Genomic DNA, 17,273 nt, shown 5'->3' with positions numbered 1-17,273 from the left:
GATCCCTAAAAATTGACCGATGTGTTCGATACACTGAGAGACTAGGTAAAATGAAATGCTTATTATATAATAATTATAGGAAATCCAATTTTAGAATAGAGTACTGCAGAAGATGAAATAAAAGTAGCCTTAATATAGTTGCAATACACCCGACGCAATTGCAAAGAGAATTCAACCTTATTTTGATACAATTTGAATGTGTTATTAATAAATGTTCAATTATAGTTCATACGAGGAAGAAATTAATCACCCTCAGTATCGCACAAGAGTGAGATATTAGTAAGTATTATCCTAATACAAGGGATACAGGGATCTAACGAAATCTGAATGGATAACTTGATGTGACATCTTTTTTGATGGCTGTAGAAATATAGCGTCTAGTTGCTGAAAACACAGAACTCAAAATTTCCATTAAGCAGCAGAGTGATTGTGGATTAGATAGAGTCAATTATGAGATGCAAATAAGAGATCTGATGGAAAAACTACAACAATTGCAGCAGTATTTAATGTGATCGAGAATAGGGACAATTATTTAATCGGCAATGATAATGAGAGACTGAAAAAACTAATAAAAGACCTTGAAGGATCATTATCACGTTATGAAATTTAATTGCGTGATTACGATCCGAATTGGAAAAAAGAATTAGAACAATAAAAAAAACAGCTAGTACAATTATAAAAAAAGATTGGAGATGATGATGTAGGTAAGAAAGATTAGTATCATTTTAAGATGATTTGAGGTCTCAATTAAGCAAATTAAAAAAGAAGTTAGGTGATTATGAGAAATAGTTTGGTGGCAAAAGTCCAGAAGAATTACAAAGAATGTTGGATGAATTGTAAAGGAAGTCGAAATAATTTGATGACCTCTAAAATAAAATTGGGGGTATGGATCCTGATACTTTAGCCAAGAAACTCAAAGAATTAGAGAAATTACAGAAATCATTTGGTGGAAGTCCAGAAGATTTATTAAAAGTAAAATTAATAAAAAACATACTTTTTAGGAATTAGAAAGATTAAAAAAAAAGGCAAAAGAAGCAGATGATCTCAAAAAAGAATTAGATAAATAATTAAGAGAGAATGACAAATAGAAAAATGATCTAGATGTTCTTGATGATCTAAGAGTAAATTTTATTATTTAATTGTTTTAGTAAAATGCCTAGGATTTGCAAATGGAAAATGGGTATTTAAATTAATAATTGAATGATTTGAAAAATAAATTAAGAGATGCAGACCAATTAAGAACAGAAGGTGAATAACTTAAAGAATTATTAAAGAAAAAAGATCAAGAAATAGCAATATTAAAAAATTAATTGGCTGATCAATAAAGATAATTACAAGATACTCAACGATAACTGTAAGATAGTCAGAGATAATTGCAAGATTAATTAAGATAGTTAGGAGATTTGCAATATAAAATAAGATAGGCTGAATAAGACAAATTGTAATTATAGTCAGAATTGAACAATTGTTTGGATGAATTAGATTCAGCAGATGGATAAAAGGAAGTAGCAACCCAGTTAAAAGATGAAAATGATAAATTAAACTAGGAAGTGGATCAATTAAATGAAGATAAAAATAGATTATCTAATGAAAATGATGATCTCAGAAGTAGGTTGAATGATTTAATGAGACAATTATAAGATAAAGATAATAAGTTAAAAGACTTATAGTAAGATATAAATAAAAAGAATTCAGAATTGAAGGATTTGGGTAATAAATTAAAAGAAGCTAATGAGAAGATTGAATGGATTAAAAATGAATTCGGATTAACAGATGACGATTTGGATCCAAAAAAAAGAAAACTTAATAGTAAAAATGTAAAGGATAGCATTCTATTTGCTAATTTATAGCCATCAAATTTATTATTGAATTTTCTTTTGCAATCAGCTGAAATTGAGAGATTAGGCATTATCATAGATAAATATTATAGTGAAAATGAATCATTACAAAATTAGGTAAAAGCTTACAAACTAAAAAATGAACAAATCAGTCAATAATTGCAATAATAGCTACTATTGTAATCATAAATGAATTAAGATGATGAAATAGAGAAATTAAAAGAATATTATGAAAATAAAATAGTAATGTTAACGATGGAATTGAGCAGATTGAGAAAATAATAAAGTTCTAGTTCTTATTAATCAATACCAAACACTCAAAAATTACAAACAAGACCGTATAGCCAAAATAATGTTGATTAAGGTTTATCCAAAAGAGAAGAGGATCTATTGAGTTTATTTGTATTAATGGGAGCTGAATTATAAAATTTAAGGGATCAAAATTGTACATTACTCTTACAATAACAAGAGAAAGATGCCATAAAAGGATTATTGACAACAAGTGGATATGAAGGTCAATCGAAAATATAATAAAAAGTCTATGTTAATGAGTAAAAAACTAATTATGATAATTTTTATCAAAGAGAGTTGAATAAAGGATCGACAAGTAATTCATACAAGGACTTATAGAATACTTAAATAGTAACTTCAACTTAATATAAAGCGAAGACCCTATATGACTCGAGGTAAAATGAAGGTTTCAATTAAGATAGAATAATATCTTAGTAAGGTGATAATGGTTCGCAATTATCTTATCAATATTAAGCTTAAATTCCTTATAGATATGAGTAAAGTTCTTAATAGAGTGGAAGTGGCTATTTAAAAGTTGACAAATATGAGTCATCCAGATATGTAAATTGATATATTCATACACAGATTAATATTATATAATAATTGTCATTTTTTACTACTGGAAAAAATAAAATATATATTCTTAATTCATTTACCAGATTTTTGTTCAGATAAAAAAAATAATAACCAAATGATAGGTCTTCAATTAATTAGTCTACGGGAGAACTTTATCATTCTTTGAATTAAAAATACATATTTGATGATTTTTAACTTAATGATATATGAAAATATATTCCTGTATATCTAAATGAATTTAGGAATACAATAAGCATATGAATGTATATAATTATGTGAAATGATACATATAAATTTAAGTTTAATTTTGATTTAGATTTTAAAAAAGTGTTTACCCTATTAAATGAAATATAATATCATAACATTAGTTTAGAATCACGATGGTATTATTTATTTAAGTACATAAATATCTTTGTGAAGATAGATATCCCAATATGATAATTCTTACGTATTATTAAAATCAATTTCTTCAAATAATCTTATAATTTAAACAAATATATACTTGGTTATAAAATTACTTTTGTCTTTATATTTTTTGAGCAGATCTACTTTTTTAATAGTTTAATTCACTTGATTCTCATCAAACCATTACTTCAAATGACTTTATTCGTAACCATACTTTTCACCTAGAATTTTGCCTGCTCTATTGTATTCAATCCAGTCATCCTATTACAATAAATCAAACATTTCCTTTTTTTCAACACTCAGAAGCTTGAGTTAATCGAACTAAAAGTAAGTCAACCTCTTTCTATTGGGATGAGGAAATATTTGTTAAAATATGGTTTCAGAAGTGATTAATTATTTTTCAAGGTTATCCCATAAATCAGGACAAGTTAATTTTTATCTAAAGTTTTTTGGGGAAATAGCTTTTCGTGGAGATTTAATTGTATTTTCTTTGTTTTGTCTTTTTGATGTGGTAGTAGCATTTAGCTTCAAATTTGTTTTTTTCATAACGATTAGATTAAAAATAAAAATATTTCTTGATTATTAAAATTGATATGCATATTTTGTGAATTAAGTATATGAAAATGAATACGAGTCAAACCTCAAAATAATTTAATAACTTTATATAGCTTTATGAATTTGTGAAAATATCAATTTTTTATATAATTTTAAGATGGATGTTGAAATATATGAAGCAAATTTCAAAGATAAAGTAGTGTATAGAAAGGAGGATGGGAAGAAATTTATAAATGAATACGAGTTGATGGATGAACTAGGAGAAGGATCATTTGGAAAAGTGAGGAAAGTAACTCGGTACTATAAAGAAACAGAAGAATCAGAAGAACTTTGTAAAAGCGATTATGCTATGAAAATATTTCAGAAAACAGTATTAGCTCATCAAAGGACTTGTTTTTATGATAGCAATTCTAATGATCCAAAAATGACTAATTTATTAGAGTTTGCTGATAATGAGATCAACATTCACAAATATCTCAATCATCCAAATATCTGTAAATTGTACGAGGTAATAGACGATGAAGATGATCCATAGCAGAAGATGTATTTAATAATGTAATTGGGAGATTTGGGATGCATTATGAACTTCTGTGAATTCTCATTTAAATATATTAGAAATCAGGCTATTCTTGATTACCTGAAAATGAACTACATGCAAGCAGCCAAACTAATATTCAAATAGCTAGCTTAAGCAATATAGTATCTTCATGAACACAATATTGTTAATAGAGATGTCAAAATTGATAATATTATATGCACCACTTTATATCCATTGGAAGAGTGTTGTAAATTAATTGATTTCTCGACTTCAAGAATAGCTGAAAAAGATAGTATATTCTATGATTGTGCTGGAACTCCAGGATTTAGAGCCCCTGAAGTATAATTTTGTTTAAATGACGGTTATTCTCCATTTAAACTTGATATATGGTCATTTGGAATCTGTTTATATATCTATACACATGAAAAAGTAATCATATTACTCATATCTTTAGCTACCTTTTTGGGGTGAAGGTGACTTAGAAACAGATTTATTAGCAAGAGATTAACCATTATAATTCGAAATTTAGGATGATTTACTAATCAATCTAATCAATAGTTGTTGTGCAAAAAAACCGTAGGATAGACCAACAATATAAGAAATTTTAGATCACGAATGGTTTAAATGAAAATTTATTTTTATTATGAATTTATAGTTAAATATATAGCAGGAAGTCGCTAGATTTGCAGATATCAATCATATCTATGAAACAGTACAAAAGAAGGGATATTTGAGTCAGATTTCTAAGGAATTTGAGGACATTTTTATGAATGAAATCAATTTTGCACAACAAAGTAAATGTCATATGAATTCGAAGGATTGAGGGAAGTGATTAGTGTAATGGAAAAATAAGGATAAAAGATTGAATACAACTTGTAACTATCGAGAAATCTGCAAATATTTAAATCTAACTTTGATGTAATAGTTACAGCTACCATGAATTAAATTTGGAATAGACTCTTAATTGAATTAAATGTTTTAGGTTTGGATCAACAGTCATAGATATTCAACATAGATACTTCTTAAACTGTTAAGAGAGTAAATGATCAAACCAAATAATCTGTTTCCGATTTTAAAAAATTCGCATCCAATCAATCTATATGTAGTAGATCGCCTAGCAAAATGTCATCCAAGGTCATTCCATTGAGTGAAATGTCATATTAGTCAAATGGCTCACCTACAACATTCCCAAAGGCGAGAAGACAATTAGACAATAGTCTGACTACAAGTTCTCCAGGAGTAGGGAAGTATAAACTAGATTAGAGTTTGAAATGTAATTAAAAATATTATTATTAATTAGTGATAAGAGAGTCTTCACCCAATGCAACAATAGGAAGAGCTCCTAAGATTAGTTGGATAGATGAAAAAATCAAAAATGAAGATTCTTAATCCCCTGGGCCTATTTATAATCCTGTAAAAACCTTTTGTTCTAAAAAAATTAAATGATAATATAGATCAACCCCAATATTCCGTTAATATTTATGAATTTTCCTCGAGTTCTTTTATTTTTTAATCAGTCAAATAGGGATCAATATTCTCAAAATATTCAAACATATCAGCTATTTTGACTTGAATGTCTCTTCCCAATTCAGTAGATCCACAAATGTATAGTAATCCATCCATCTAGAAATGCTAATATAATTCATCAATAGCAATTAATTCTGTGACATACTGTTTAGGTTCCTTTCTTGAAAAGGCTACTTTTAATTCACTTAGCGTTCCTGAATTTAGATAAGCTTAAAGTTCCTCCCTACATAAATACTCAGCTTCTGTTCGACATCCATAGTATAATTTCATTCCTCCTTAAAATGGGCACTTTTCAAATTGGTTTTTTTCTAAGTAATAATCCCTCTCCTGAATAAGGGCTCTGAGGGGTGCCAATCCAGCTCCAATTCCAATTAGAAGTATAGGTGCTTTTGGGTTTTTAGGATACTTAAATTTAGATGGCTAGATTAATCCTTTAACAACATCTCCTTTTTTTAAAGATCTGAAAAATTAGCTTGAAAGTCCTAATCTTTCTTGATTCAATACAAATTGACTAGCCAATATGTGAATATTCTTTGGATGTTTCTTATTGCTTGATGCTATTGTAAAGTATCTTGGTTGAATTAAAGGGCATATGTCAATGATTTTCTCTAAGGTTAAGTTGTTGATTTGATATTCTTTTATTAAATTAAGTAAATTCTGCTTTTAATTTATGAATCTATTTTAATATTGATCTCTTCCTTCAAATGAGGCAAGATGAAGGAGTTCATCTTCTAGTTGTTTTTGATTAACCAAATTTGAAAGTTCAATTAATATTTTCTTTGTAACTAAGCCAGAAAAATCACAAAATCTCTTATATACTTTTTAGTTACTTTTTTAAATATGTATAAACGGAAATTGGATTAGGGAATGGCTATTTCGAGTTGGTGATTACTTTAAATCTCACATTTTTATCGAGTTTAAGTAAAGAGCACAGCTCATCTACATCAGAACTAATGTGTTATAAATATAATACTCAGAATTCTGAGGATAGATAGCTATATTGTAAGCAGTTTTGTACTCAATGTTTTGATTGAAGAGATCTAACAATAATGTAGAATTGCCTCTAGCAGGTAAGGCTTTTAATTCTTTGATTTCACTTATAGAGAATGCCATACTGTTAATATATTTTAGAGCCATGAAATCAAGATTGACACTCTAAAAATCTTCTGGTTCCTTAGTTATTTAAATTTTGATAGTTGAAAAATCCTATTAACCTTAATCACATGTGTACAAAGGGAATTATGTTTGCAAAGTCTATTGCACCTCAGTATGAATCCATTATTAATAGTCGTTTTCGGTTTAATCCTTTGCAGCATCCCCTTTACCCAAATTACATAATCTTTTCGCACCTAAATATTCCAATCTTTTATCCAGTCTTATTCCAAATTCACAAAAGTGTTCATGATTAGTACTCCCCAATGCAAAGATTAAATAAATCATCCCTTAAAATTCGTTTTTACTTCTTTCTTCGCAAAATAACCATTGGTCAAAGTTTTCAGTATCAGGTGTACATGATCCCATTCCATATGTGGATACAAAAAAAACATTTAATTTCGAAGATATCATTTCTTTGGGATTGTATTCGCTAAGATTGATAACTAAGTCCTAGTCAATTTTATACTTTTAGGAATAAATTTAAGATTTCTGACTTCACTGGCAAATTAAAAGGCTAATCTGCTCGAATTCCCAGTTGTTGTGCCATAATAAATATAGATTAGACCCCTTGTTTCTAATTAACTTCCAGATGACGAACCACATCCCATATGTGTATATAACTAATTCAAATGTCAATTATATTTTTATATATTTTTATTATGAGCACTATATAAATATAATTTTAACGTAATTTAATGAAAACTCTTGTTCTTTAATACCCCAAACAAAAAACCATGTATAACCCAAGCAAACCTGCTGTTAAAATCGAGGCCAACAATCAATTCTTATAGTCTCATGATCTCAAAGTCTTCAATCAGAAAACTTTAAATGTTGTCGATCGATTGTATTAATAAGAAGAAAAGAAGAGAAACAAAATCCAAAAACTAAAACAAGAGAAGGAAAGATCTCTGACGCCAACCAAAGTCTGCTTTGTTAGCAAAAAGTCCCAATAGATTCTCGAGAATAAGAATCTCAAACCATTCTTGGAAAGACAAAATGAATTAGTTCAAGAGAAGAAGATGAGAGTTGAATTGCAGAAGATTCTGGCTACTCAAGAATAGGAGGAGGTGGAATCCTATAAGATATTACCATCGAGATCGCATTCTCAATTCATCAAGGATTCTGAGGATTGGGTCTAGTACAAGGAGTTTAAGAAATAACAATTAGCAGATGAGATCTAGAACCAAAATGAGCAATCATTCAGACCCTTAATCAATCCCAAATCTGCAGAGTTAGCCGAAAGGAAAATGAAAAAGAGCGGACTCTATTTGATTGATTAAGCTGATAGATTGGCTATGCCCATACGGCAAAGTTTTAGTTTCTAAAAAGAAAATTATAGCTTTTCACCTTGTATCAATGCAAAATCCAGATAGTTAGCCAATAAGTACAAGTTTTAAAGGAGTTAGTCACCTTGGAATTAGTATTGAATATTAATGCTTTGAATTTCTATTATATTTTTATAATTAATTCAAAATAAAAGATGGTTTTTTCTAAGTCTAATTTTGTTCAATAAAAGATGGATAATTTATAATAGTAATCATGAACGATAAAATTTATGAAAATTCAAGAGACTCATTAGAATCATTGTTTGAAAAATATGATAATAATAAGAATGAATTCAAAGGAATTGATTTGAAGATTAACGATGATCAAGACTCCTATGCATCAGATTCATCCATCCAAAAATCAAGGGGTACTCCTGAATAAACTGACAATTCATGTATTTCTATACAAGAGATAACCACTTATAGAAAAGAGAAAAAACTAACCTTTCAACCAGAGCTTATTCAATTAAAATAATCTAATCTCTATGAAGTAAATCATAAAATAAAGGACTAATAAAAAACTAAGTCCAAATCATTAGAAGAGATCAATCGACAACTCAAACTACAAAAGGAGAATCCTCCTAAATTAAATTTAGGTAAAACTTTAGATAAGAAAAAATAATAACTTTTATAGCCTCAACAAAAACAGATTATGAATCCTAAATTATTGTAGATTAACAGCTACACAATAAGTTCCTCAAAACCAAAAATTGATAGGATTCGCTAATTGTCACTCAATCCATCTAAAAGTGTTGTGAAATCAGAAACTCATAAAGAAGCAAAAAAGTCATAACATATTGAAAAGGTCAAATAGCTATGTCCTATTTTGAAGAAAACCAATTCCCAAATTACCGAGGACAAAAAGTCATTTCAAGGTATGTTTTAAGAAAAATGCGGGATTTTTACAGAAACAGGTAAACCAATATTTGAGTTCAATTCCTTAATTAAATATTTATTTCTAAAAGACTACAGTAAGGATTCTGAGAATGAAACATACAATAAGATACCTAAGAAATTTAAATCAGATGTAGAGTATTGTAAAATATTCGAATACTTATTTTTAAATGAAGCATTCCAATAAATTAAATAAGAATTACAAAGAATTAATAAATCAAAATTTAGAAGAATTCAAATCAAATAGGATGATGTCGAGATTGATAAGGATGGATTGATCTTTTAAATGAGATAGTATTAATAAAATCCGAAAGAGAAGAATAAAGATAGAAATAACGAAGCTGAAAAAAAGTAGTAGGATGACAGTGATGGAAGTGTCCACAAGGAAGAAGGCGTATGTGATTTGACTGCCTTAAAGAATTACATAGTAATTATAAGCAATAAGTATTCATTTAATCCAGCAAAAATAAACAAGTAAGTAATTTCAACTAAATTTTAGGATGAAAGAGAAAAGACAATTATTTTTTGGAATGCTAATAGAACCTTAGACACATCAATATGTCAATCAGATCAAAATTTAAACATTTGTACCTCGAGATCCATTATATTTAAATTGGGTTTCAGTATATCTGTTTCCCTTTGTAAAAATTACAACGCAAATTAGGTAAATATGTTGTCTTTATTTTAGAGAGTATTTGATGATAAACAAAATAACATAGACTCCTCTATATCCTTTAATTTTGGATCCAAAATCATAATAGCATTTGATAGGAGCTGATAAAGATAAGATATGGAATATAAATTCTTCGAATATCATTCCAAATGGAAAGGTAATGGACCCTTTTTTTAATTATATAAACTAAAATTATAACTTTTCATAGGCCACAGCAATTTAATAAATAATCCTGTAAGATAGGGGTATTAGTCTATTATAGGGACCACCTGGTACTGGAAAAACACATACTTTAATCGGTCTGTTATCAGGGGTCTATGAATATATGAAAATAATGAATAAATTTCCAAAGAAGAAGATTTTGATTTGCGCTCCTTCGAATGCAGCTATAGATGAAATCATATTTCGAATATTGCAAGGAGGGTTATTTGATTGTGAAGGAAGATCAAGAACAGTGAAACTAGTTAGATTAGGTGTTTTAGACGAAGAAAATGATAAAAGCGTTATAATTAAATAGGTTTCGTTGGAGGATGTAGCTTAATATCAATTATTCAATAAAAGTTCATTTAAAGCTAATTCAGATCAAAAGACAACTGGAGAATTGCGAATTGAATTGAGCAAAACAACATAGGCTATAAAAAAAATAAAAGAAATGGAGAAATATGATGAGTAACAAAAGAAATAGTTAAATGAATTATGGAATAAAAGAAATCAATTAATGCAATATTTAGAATAAGTAAGAACTAATAAACGAAACTAAAAAGAAAATTATGTTCTATTTTGTGAGAAGATCATAAGTGAAGCTGAAATCCTTTGCTCGACTTTAAGTACAGCAGGAACTGATAAATTAAGTAAATTTATTGATTCATTTGAATTATTAATTGTGGATGAAGCAGCATAATGCACAGAGCCTTCTAATAATATTCCATTAAGATTAGGAATGAGGAAGATGATATTGATAGGCGATCCAAAACAATTACCAGCTACAACCTTCTCATCAGTTTCATAAATAACTCATTATAATAGAAGCCTATTCGAAAGAATCTTGGACAATGACTTCAAACCCTTCTTTTTAGACATGCAATATAGGATGCATCCTCAAATTCGTGAATTTCCATCATTAAACTTCTATGATAACAAACTAATTGACCATTTTTCGGTTTATGAAAGATTGATACCTAACAATTTCTTTAATTAAAGAGTGTTATTCATTGATGTCGAGAGTGAGGAAACGAAAGATGAGAAATCATTTCAAAATTAAACTGAATGCAATATGATTGTAGAAGTTCTGAAAAACATTAAAAATGCATATCCTTCATAAAGTTTAGGAGTTATTTGTGCATATAAAGCCTAAGTTAGATTGATTAAATTAGAAATTAAGAGATAATTAGGGGATTTAATGGATGAAATTTAAATAAATACAGTTGACTCATTCTAAGGTTAGGAAAGGGATGTTATTTTATTTTCTTGTGTTCGATCTTCTTCGTCTGGAAATATTGGATTTCTTTAAGATGGAAGAAGAGTTAATGTTGCCTTGACAAGAGCAAAAAATGCTCTGTTTATCTTTGGAAATGCAATCACAGTAATAAATATCATAATTATATTAGTTGGGACAATGCTAATTGTGGAAGAACCTCCTTTTAAATTTGCACAGTAGGAAGCTTTACAGATATGTTGGCAAAAATGATTATTTTTCATTTAAAGTTTTAGCAGAAGATATTTGGTTTGACAGGTAAAGAAAAATGAATGAATAACTATTAAATCTTTTGAAAGATAAAGAACTTATACTTTAAGAAGAATTAAAAACCATTGAATAAAATAAGGATACAGAATATTTCAAAGATAAAAAAGAATAATAGGTCACTAAAACTGAAAGAAACTTAATCCCATCACCTGCATTCATCTAACTTCCTAATCATACTCATAATAATTATAATAATTCTGGTAAATATAAACAGCATTAAAAATAACCTAGTCAATAATAAAAACATCATTCTAATAAAGAAAAGAACTAAACGAAAAATAAGAATAAATTCTAAAAATTAATAGAGAAGAATGAGAAAATACATCATCATTCTTATAAAAAGAATGGCTGAATTTTGTGAGATAAATGTATATCATTTCTATTTGATTTATAAATATATTATTAGAAACTTATGTATTTATTATATTCTTTTTATTATGCATATACTTTTAATCATGTTCTTGTTAGGTTTCTAAAATATAAATTAGTTTAAAAATGTATTTGTTTACGTGACATACTATTTAAATATTCACTGAATAGAAATATGATATCATAAAATTAAGAAGTAATCCTTTCACATAAAGGATAATAAGAGCAAAATTTCCTCAAATTGAGAAGAAGAATGCAAGATAAAGAAATATATGTTTCTATTTTTTAGAAGCAATAAAAATGCATAGAAATCTCCTAAAAATGTTCTTTTTAATATGTTTTTTTAATTACATAGTGTTCTCTTCCAGAAAATTAACCTTCTTTAAACTAGATAATAATACTAGATATTAAATTATTAATCAAAAATAATATTATTTTATTTTCTTAATAATCTTTCAATTAATGTATAAATAATAAAATTAAATGTCTATTTTAAATGATCAAATTATGATGATTATCATTATCCTGATTTAGAATGACTTAAATTAGAAATAATTCCACCTTTCAATCTATTATTATTTTATTTGCAACCATTATTAAAATTAAAGATTGTCAAACTAAAAATAGATCTTATTTATCTTGAAAAAAGCCTATAGAATGTGCTTAAGAGACACTTTAGTCTATCAAATAAGAAATTATTTATTAAATGTTTGATGATTTCAAATGAATAACCTCATTCTCCGTGCAACCCAATGTATTTTTCAAAAATGCATTCAAAACCATCCAAGTCAGATTTTTCTTTTCTAAGCATTCATATCCCTATGATAATGAAATAAATATACACATGAATAATGCAATGGATCTCTTTCTTGTACTTTCAGACATTTTTTCAGTTAATTCAAACAACCTGTTGAGTTATCACAAGTATCGAAATTTCCCTTGCATACTCATTACAGACTTTATAAGACAGCATCTGGCTAATGGTGTCTTTTAGATAAAGCTACCAATATCATTGCTAAGAAAACTAAGTATTTCATGATGAAGAAATTTAAGATACTTATAATATTGTGCTTATTCCATTACAAGTAAAAATATATCAAATTTAAAATGATCTATTAATTTATAAAGAATAATTCTAAAAAGGAATGAAGCCACTTTTATTTATGAGATATTTTGCATAAGGATTTTGAAAAATAATTTTATTTTTTATGATAATATTTTATTTAATACTAAATTTATTGATCTTAATAATTCAGAGAGGATATTAATCGTAGACTTTTAATCAATCGTTTATTCTTTATAATTGATATAGTGGTAACAAAATTGTAATGATAAGTATTATTTATTATATTGAGATCAAATTAATTTGACTTGAATATTTAAATTCTTTCAGAATAATGAAATAATGATAAATTATTCAAAATAACATCAACCAGAAAAGAGAGTTTAACTTCTCTATTCGAGGGTCTTAATAAATTATTTTTATTATTATTAAGTAGTTTGCGTCTTTCTATGTTTTGGAACATATTCTAGAACAACAACACTTTCTTCACTTAAACTACCTTCCTCTCCTTCAGCCTAACCTTATAAGGTTACTTGCATGTCATTAAAGAGTGCTCCATGAATGGATTCATAATCAGATAAGAAAGATGAGACTGGAATTACTTTAGGTTTATGAGCCATTTGTTTCAGAAAGGGAATCAATCTCAATAGACATTCGTCTTCATCAGAATCTAGAAATGAGGGAATTAATAATCCATTCTCTGGTTGCATCTCAAAAGCATTAGCATTATTCTAATAGATTAAGATCAAATACACTTACATCGATGAATATTAATTAATCCAAGGGTCTGTCTAAAATTGATAAGTCTTTTAAGCAAATTCCATTTACAAATCTGCAATTCGATCTTGCAAAGTAATCAGAAATATGCCTATCAATATCTATATGTTATAAGACTTTATCACAATAAGACTCGTAACCAGCAGTAAATACTATAATTTCATAATAAGCACTCAATTATTGGAGAAATTCTCTAAGATAAGGCCTTTTGCAGAGATAAACAGTATAGAGAACCCCCCTATGCCAAACATCTAAAATAGTTTCGTAATGAAAATTTGGATTTTCTTTGAATTCGCAATGCACCAAGGTTTCATCCAAATCTAAAACCAGGGTTTTTTTTCTTCGGACTTGACTATTCTGAGTAGAGAGTTGATAAGAAGAATCCTACCCATCTAACTTTTACCTGAAGTTTTTAAAGCATCTTTTAATGTATTGTAAACAATTCATTTTAATTACATAATTTATAAATAGAATGGTCCTTATTATAATAATAAAAGCAGAATTAAAAATTAATTCGCTTTAATTTGTTACAGTATTTGTTTAATTTAAACCTGTTTTGGAGTTTTGGAATGAGCAACTAATTTAAAGGAAATTTCGATCAAACTGGAAAAATGGACTCTCCATTTTATTATATATGTGAATAAGACTCAAATTCAACAATTTTAAATTATTATGTAATAATATTAAACATAATGCTGTTAATTTCATAAATTGGGAAATGATACAAAACTTCAGAAAATCTTAATTGGCGTGATTTAGAGTATCCTGATATAACACATTCTATAAGTATTTTATTATATTTCAGATAAGATAATTGGTATTAAGGTCCTTCTCTTTTTTTGATAACTCCAATTCAGTATAGATTTTAGTTCTATATTATTTAGGTTTTTTTGGATCTTGTGGTTGTTTGATTTCAGGATATAATTCTAGTTCTTTTTCTAACCTTTAAGAATTTTCTAATTATTGTTTAGTTGTGATCAATCTGTTTTGATTCATTTGCAAATTCGATTAAAAAATAAATGATTAATAGATTTCGCTGACCTTGCGATTGTTTTAATCGCATAAAATAGCACTTGAATTGAATTCTGTATTGAGGGATCTCAAGTGTGTTGCCTATATTGTATCCCCTTTGAGGGAGAGATCCAAGGTTTAATATAAGGACTTGGATAGAGATCGATTTTGTTTTTCATCGGGAGTATCATTTTCAATAGTCAATCTTCCTCTATCAGTTCCAAGAGTTATCTTAAGATTCTCTGTTTGGTTGCTTTGTTCATTTTGCAATTTCTATTAATCTATATTTATAATAAATTTGTTAATTAAATTAATGGGAGGGGAATTGATCTGTCTATGATTAATGTACTTGCATACAAATCTCTACTGGTTTTGGCTAGTTTGTGATTTGTTTCGGTTAATATTAGAACTGCCCTTCCTGAAAACGAAGGTTTGGATGGTGCTTTTCTGATAATTTTGTATAACATCTTGCATGTTACCACTCAGATGATAGGGATTATCCTAGAAAAGAATTTCGCTATTTTTGACTTTGAGGCGTTTTCCATTCATAATGGATGCTGATTGAGGTTTGGATATTGAGGTTTGAGGTTTGACTTTGGTTCTTTCAACTGAAATGGTGGATTATTGCTACAACGTTGTCATTCTACTTTCAGTTAGTTTTCCGCAATTCAACTTTTAATTTGGGAATTGGCAGTATCCATAGAATTTATTTTGATGAGGAGTGTAAATCAAATTGTCTCTGCATGATTTACTAGTCTTTCTTTCAGATCCCCTCTACATTTCAGCAAAATTTAGTTTATAAGTCGAGGTTTCATTTCCAGTCGGTATCTACTCAGTTGAACAATTAATTGAATCATTTACTTTTGATAGTCCATGATCCAAATTATGACTATAATAATAAATAAATATACATATTTTATTTATTCATTTTATTATTATTAATTTGTGATTTCGTTAATGATTATTTGATTATTAAACTTGATACTCTAATCTTTCACAATACTAAGTAGATTTAGAATTATTAATTAAATATATTAATTAAGCAGGCTAACTATATTTTTTATTTCAATTAAAGAAATATAGAATAATGAAAAGATTAACTTTTTAAACCATAGAGTCCGAAGGGCAATAAGACGACTTTGGGACATCTCCTAGCAAAATAGAAAATTGGAACAGCTAATTAATAAAAAAATCAAGGGTGAGAACTGAAATATCCATCTAAAATACATGTGTTGTAAAAAAACAGAATTCCATTGGAGACTTTGAGGATGAGATGAACGCTTAATTATAACGCTTAAAAGATGAAATTATTTTGATTAAGTCGAAATTGTCCAAATAAAAATCAGCTATGGAGAACCTATCACATAAATTACAAAAAAAGGAGGATGAAGTACTAATACATTTCAATTTAGATAGAATTATTGGAAGAAAAGTCAACTAATTTGGCCAGAGAAATGAGCTAGATATTGAGCTATCTCACCAATTCCCAAGAAAATGTTATCCAATCTTAAAAAATACAAAAGCGATATAGAAACGAGGGAGTACAGAAAAACTCACTATAAACCTTTGTTGATTAGTATATGAAGGAATATAATGAATAATACACTGAATTGTGGAAACATATCAATCAAAAGAAAAGAGAACGTTATCTACTCAAGATAGAAAATCAAATCAATATCTAAAAGAAGGTAAATTTAGAAAAAGATCTTTAAAAATTTCTGATGTAAGAAAAATAGAAGAAAGAAAGTCTATTAGAATACCTCTACAATTAATGCAACATTTCGAATTATGGAGGGGCAGCAATAATGTAAACTTATTAATTTAATTAGAGATATTATTCGAAAAATAAAATAATTAAACCAAGACTTTGATCCTTCAAAACTGCCCAAGGAACTCGACGGATTTGAAAGGCAATATCTCCTGAACAAAGTCAATTTTGAAAGAGCTCGGAAACCAACTATTACTTTGGATGAGAGCTACTCATAAAAACTGAAGATCAAAAATACTCAGAGTCCGATTAAACTGGATTATTTAAAAAAAGTGATTGGATATGATGCTTACTCATTTATTCCAATTTTGAATGACAATCCCTTCAAAGAAATCAACAAGACTATTAAGAGGAAAAGACCATAAAGAGTGAAGTCATTGGAGTATTGTCATTATGCCAAAAAAGACTATTCTATGGATTCTGTCTAATTCAAATGAATTTCTATTGATTAAATAATAAATAAATAAATAATTAACGAATTTAGATGCACCAGCAACACACAGCCACATAGCAACATGAAGAATATATGATTTAGAAACTGTAATAAATGGAGAAACACATATATCAATTGGAATCTTAACTTGGTGTTGCCAACCAAGAGATTTCTAATCTTAAATAATAGAAGACGCAATTATAACACTAGTTAAATGATATACAAATTAATTCGGTAGGACAAGAGTTTGCCGAAGCCATCGTAATTATTTCACCTAAATTAAGAGTAAATCCTCAGTTGAGCGAGTATTGTAAAGAAAGGAAAAAGGAGT

General features: G+C 27.8%; 9 protein-coding genes across 9 annotated transcripts; 6 read left to right on the top strand and 3 right to left on the bottom strand. All coding sequences in view use genetic code 6, as the record gives it.

The window, feature by feature from the left end:
- The first annotated feature begins 211 nt into the window (after positions 1 to 211).
- On the top strand, positions 212 to 2,699 carry PTMB.49c (hypothetical protein). Its single annotated transcript, XM_001346837.1, has 6 exons — positions 212 to 279; positions 302 to 499; positions 523 to 704; positions 731 to 972; positions 1,002 to 1,121; positions 1,149 to 2,699. 6 exons carry the CDS (start codon positions 212 to 214, stop codon positions 2,697 to 2,699), a joined length of 2,361 nt encoding a protein of 786 aa, XP_001346873.1.
- A 381-nt stretch (positions 2,700 to 3,080) lies between these two features.
- On the bottom strand, positions 3,081 to 3,656 carry PTMB.48 (hypothetical protein). Its single annotated transcript, XM_001346836.1, has 1 exon — positions 3,081 to 3,656. One exon carries the CDS (start codon positions 3,654 to 3,656, stop codon positions 3,081 to 3,083), a length of 576 nt encoding a protein of 191 aa, XP_001346872.1.
- Positions 3,657 to 3,822: 166 nt separating this feature from the next.
- Positions 3,823 to 4,831, top strand: PTMB.47c (Protein kinase). Its single annotated transcript, XM_001346835.1, has 2 exons — positions 3,823 to 4,632; positions 4,658 to 4,831. The coding sequence occupies 2 exons, from the start codon at positions 3,823 to 3,825 to the stop codon at positions 4,829 to 4,831; spliced, it is 984 nt and encodes a 327-aa protein (XP_001346871.1).
- Positions 4,832 to 4,846: 15 nt separating this feature from the next.
- On the top strand, positions 4,847 to 5,649 carry PTMB.46c (hypothetical protein). The annotated part of the gene is made up of 3 exons (XM_001346834.1): positions 4,847 to 4,997; positions 5,021 to 5,476; positions 5,504 to 5,649. 3 exons carry the CDS (start codon positions 4,847 to 4,849, stop codon positions 5,647 to 5,649), a joined length of 753 nt encoding a protein of 250 aa, XP_001346870.1.
- Positions 5,650 to 5,658: 9 nt separating this feature from the next.
- PTMB.45 (NADPH-cytochrome P450 reductase) lies at positions 5,659 to 7,493 on the bottom strand. The annotated part of the gene is made up of 4 exons (XM_001346833.1): positions 5,659 to 6,538; positions 6,561 to 6,680; positions 6,704 to 7,328; positions 7,352 to 7,493. The coding sequence occupies 4 exons, from the start codon at positions 7,491 to 7,493 to the stop codon at positions 5,659 to 5,661; spliced, it is 1,767 nt and encodes a 588-aa protein (XP_001346869.1).
- Positions 7,494 to 7,580: 87 nt separating this feature from the next.
- Positions 7,581 to 8,312, top strand: PTMB.44c (hypothetical protein). The annotated part of the gene is made up of 1 exon (XM_001346832.1): positions 7,581 to 8,312. One exon carries the CDS (start codon positions 7,581 to 7,583, stop codon positions 8,310 to 8,312), a length of 732 nt encoding a protein of 243 aa, XP_001346868.1.
- A 112-nt stretch (positions 8,313 to 8,424) lies between these two features.
- PTMB.43c (TRNA-splicing endonuclease positive effector) lies at positions 8,425 to 11,873 on the top strand. The annotated part of the gene is made up of 4 exons (XM_001346831.1): positions 8,425 to 9,578; positions 9,604 to 9,768; positions 9,793 to 11,359; positions 11,385 to 11,873. 4 exons carry the CDS (start codon positions 8,425 to 8,427, stop codon positions 11,871 to 11,873), a joined length of 3,375 nt encoding a protein of 1,124 aa, XP_001346867.1.
- Positions 11,874 to 13,318: 1,445 nt separating this feature from the next.
- On the bottom strand, positions 13,319 to 14,177 carry PTMB.42 (CTD-like phosphatase). The annotated part of the gene is made up of 2 exons (XM_001346830.1): positions 13,319 to 13,684; positions 13,713 to 14,177. The coding sequence occupies 2 exons, from the start codon at positions 14,175 to 14,177 to the stop codon at positions 13,319 to 13,321; spliced, it is 831 nt and encodes a 276-aa protein (XP_001346866.1).
- A 1,651-nt stretch (positions 14,178 to 15,828) lies between these two features.
- PTMB.41c (hypothetical protein) lies at positions 15,829 to 16,946 on the top strand. The annotated part of the gene is made up of 3 exons (XM_001346829.1): positions 15,829 to 16,131; positions 16,154 to 16,548; positions 16,571 to 16,946. 3 exons carry the CDS (start codon positions 15,829 to 15,831, stop codon positions 16,944 to 16,946), a joined length of 1,074 nt encoding a protein of 357 aa, XP_001346865.1.
- Positions 16,947 to 17,273: the final 327 nt, after the last annotated feature.

The sequence above is a fragment of the Paramecium tetraurelia genome, assembly GCF_000141845.1.
Source record: "Paramecium tetraurelia macronuclear, complete genome".
Classification (NCBI taxonomy): Eukaryota; Ciliophora; class Oligohymenophorea; order Peniculida; family Parameciidae; genus Paramecium; species Paramecium tetraurelia.
The sequence above is the reverse complement of the archived record's forward strand: the minus strand, read 5'-3'. Positions and strand labels throughout refer to the sequence as shown.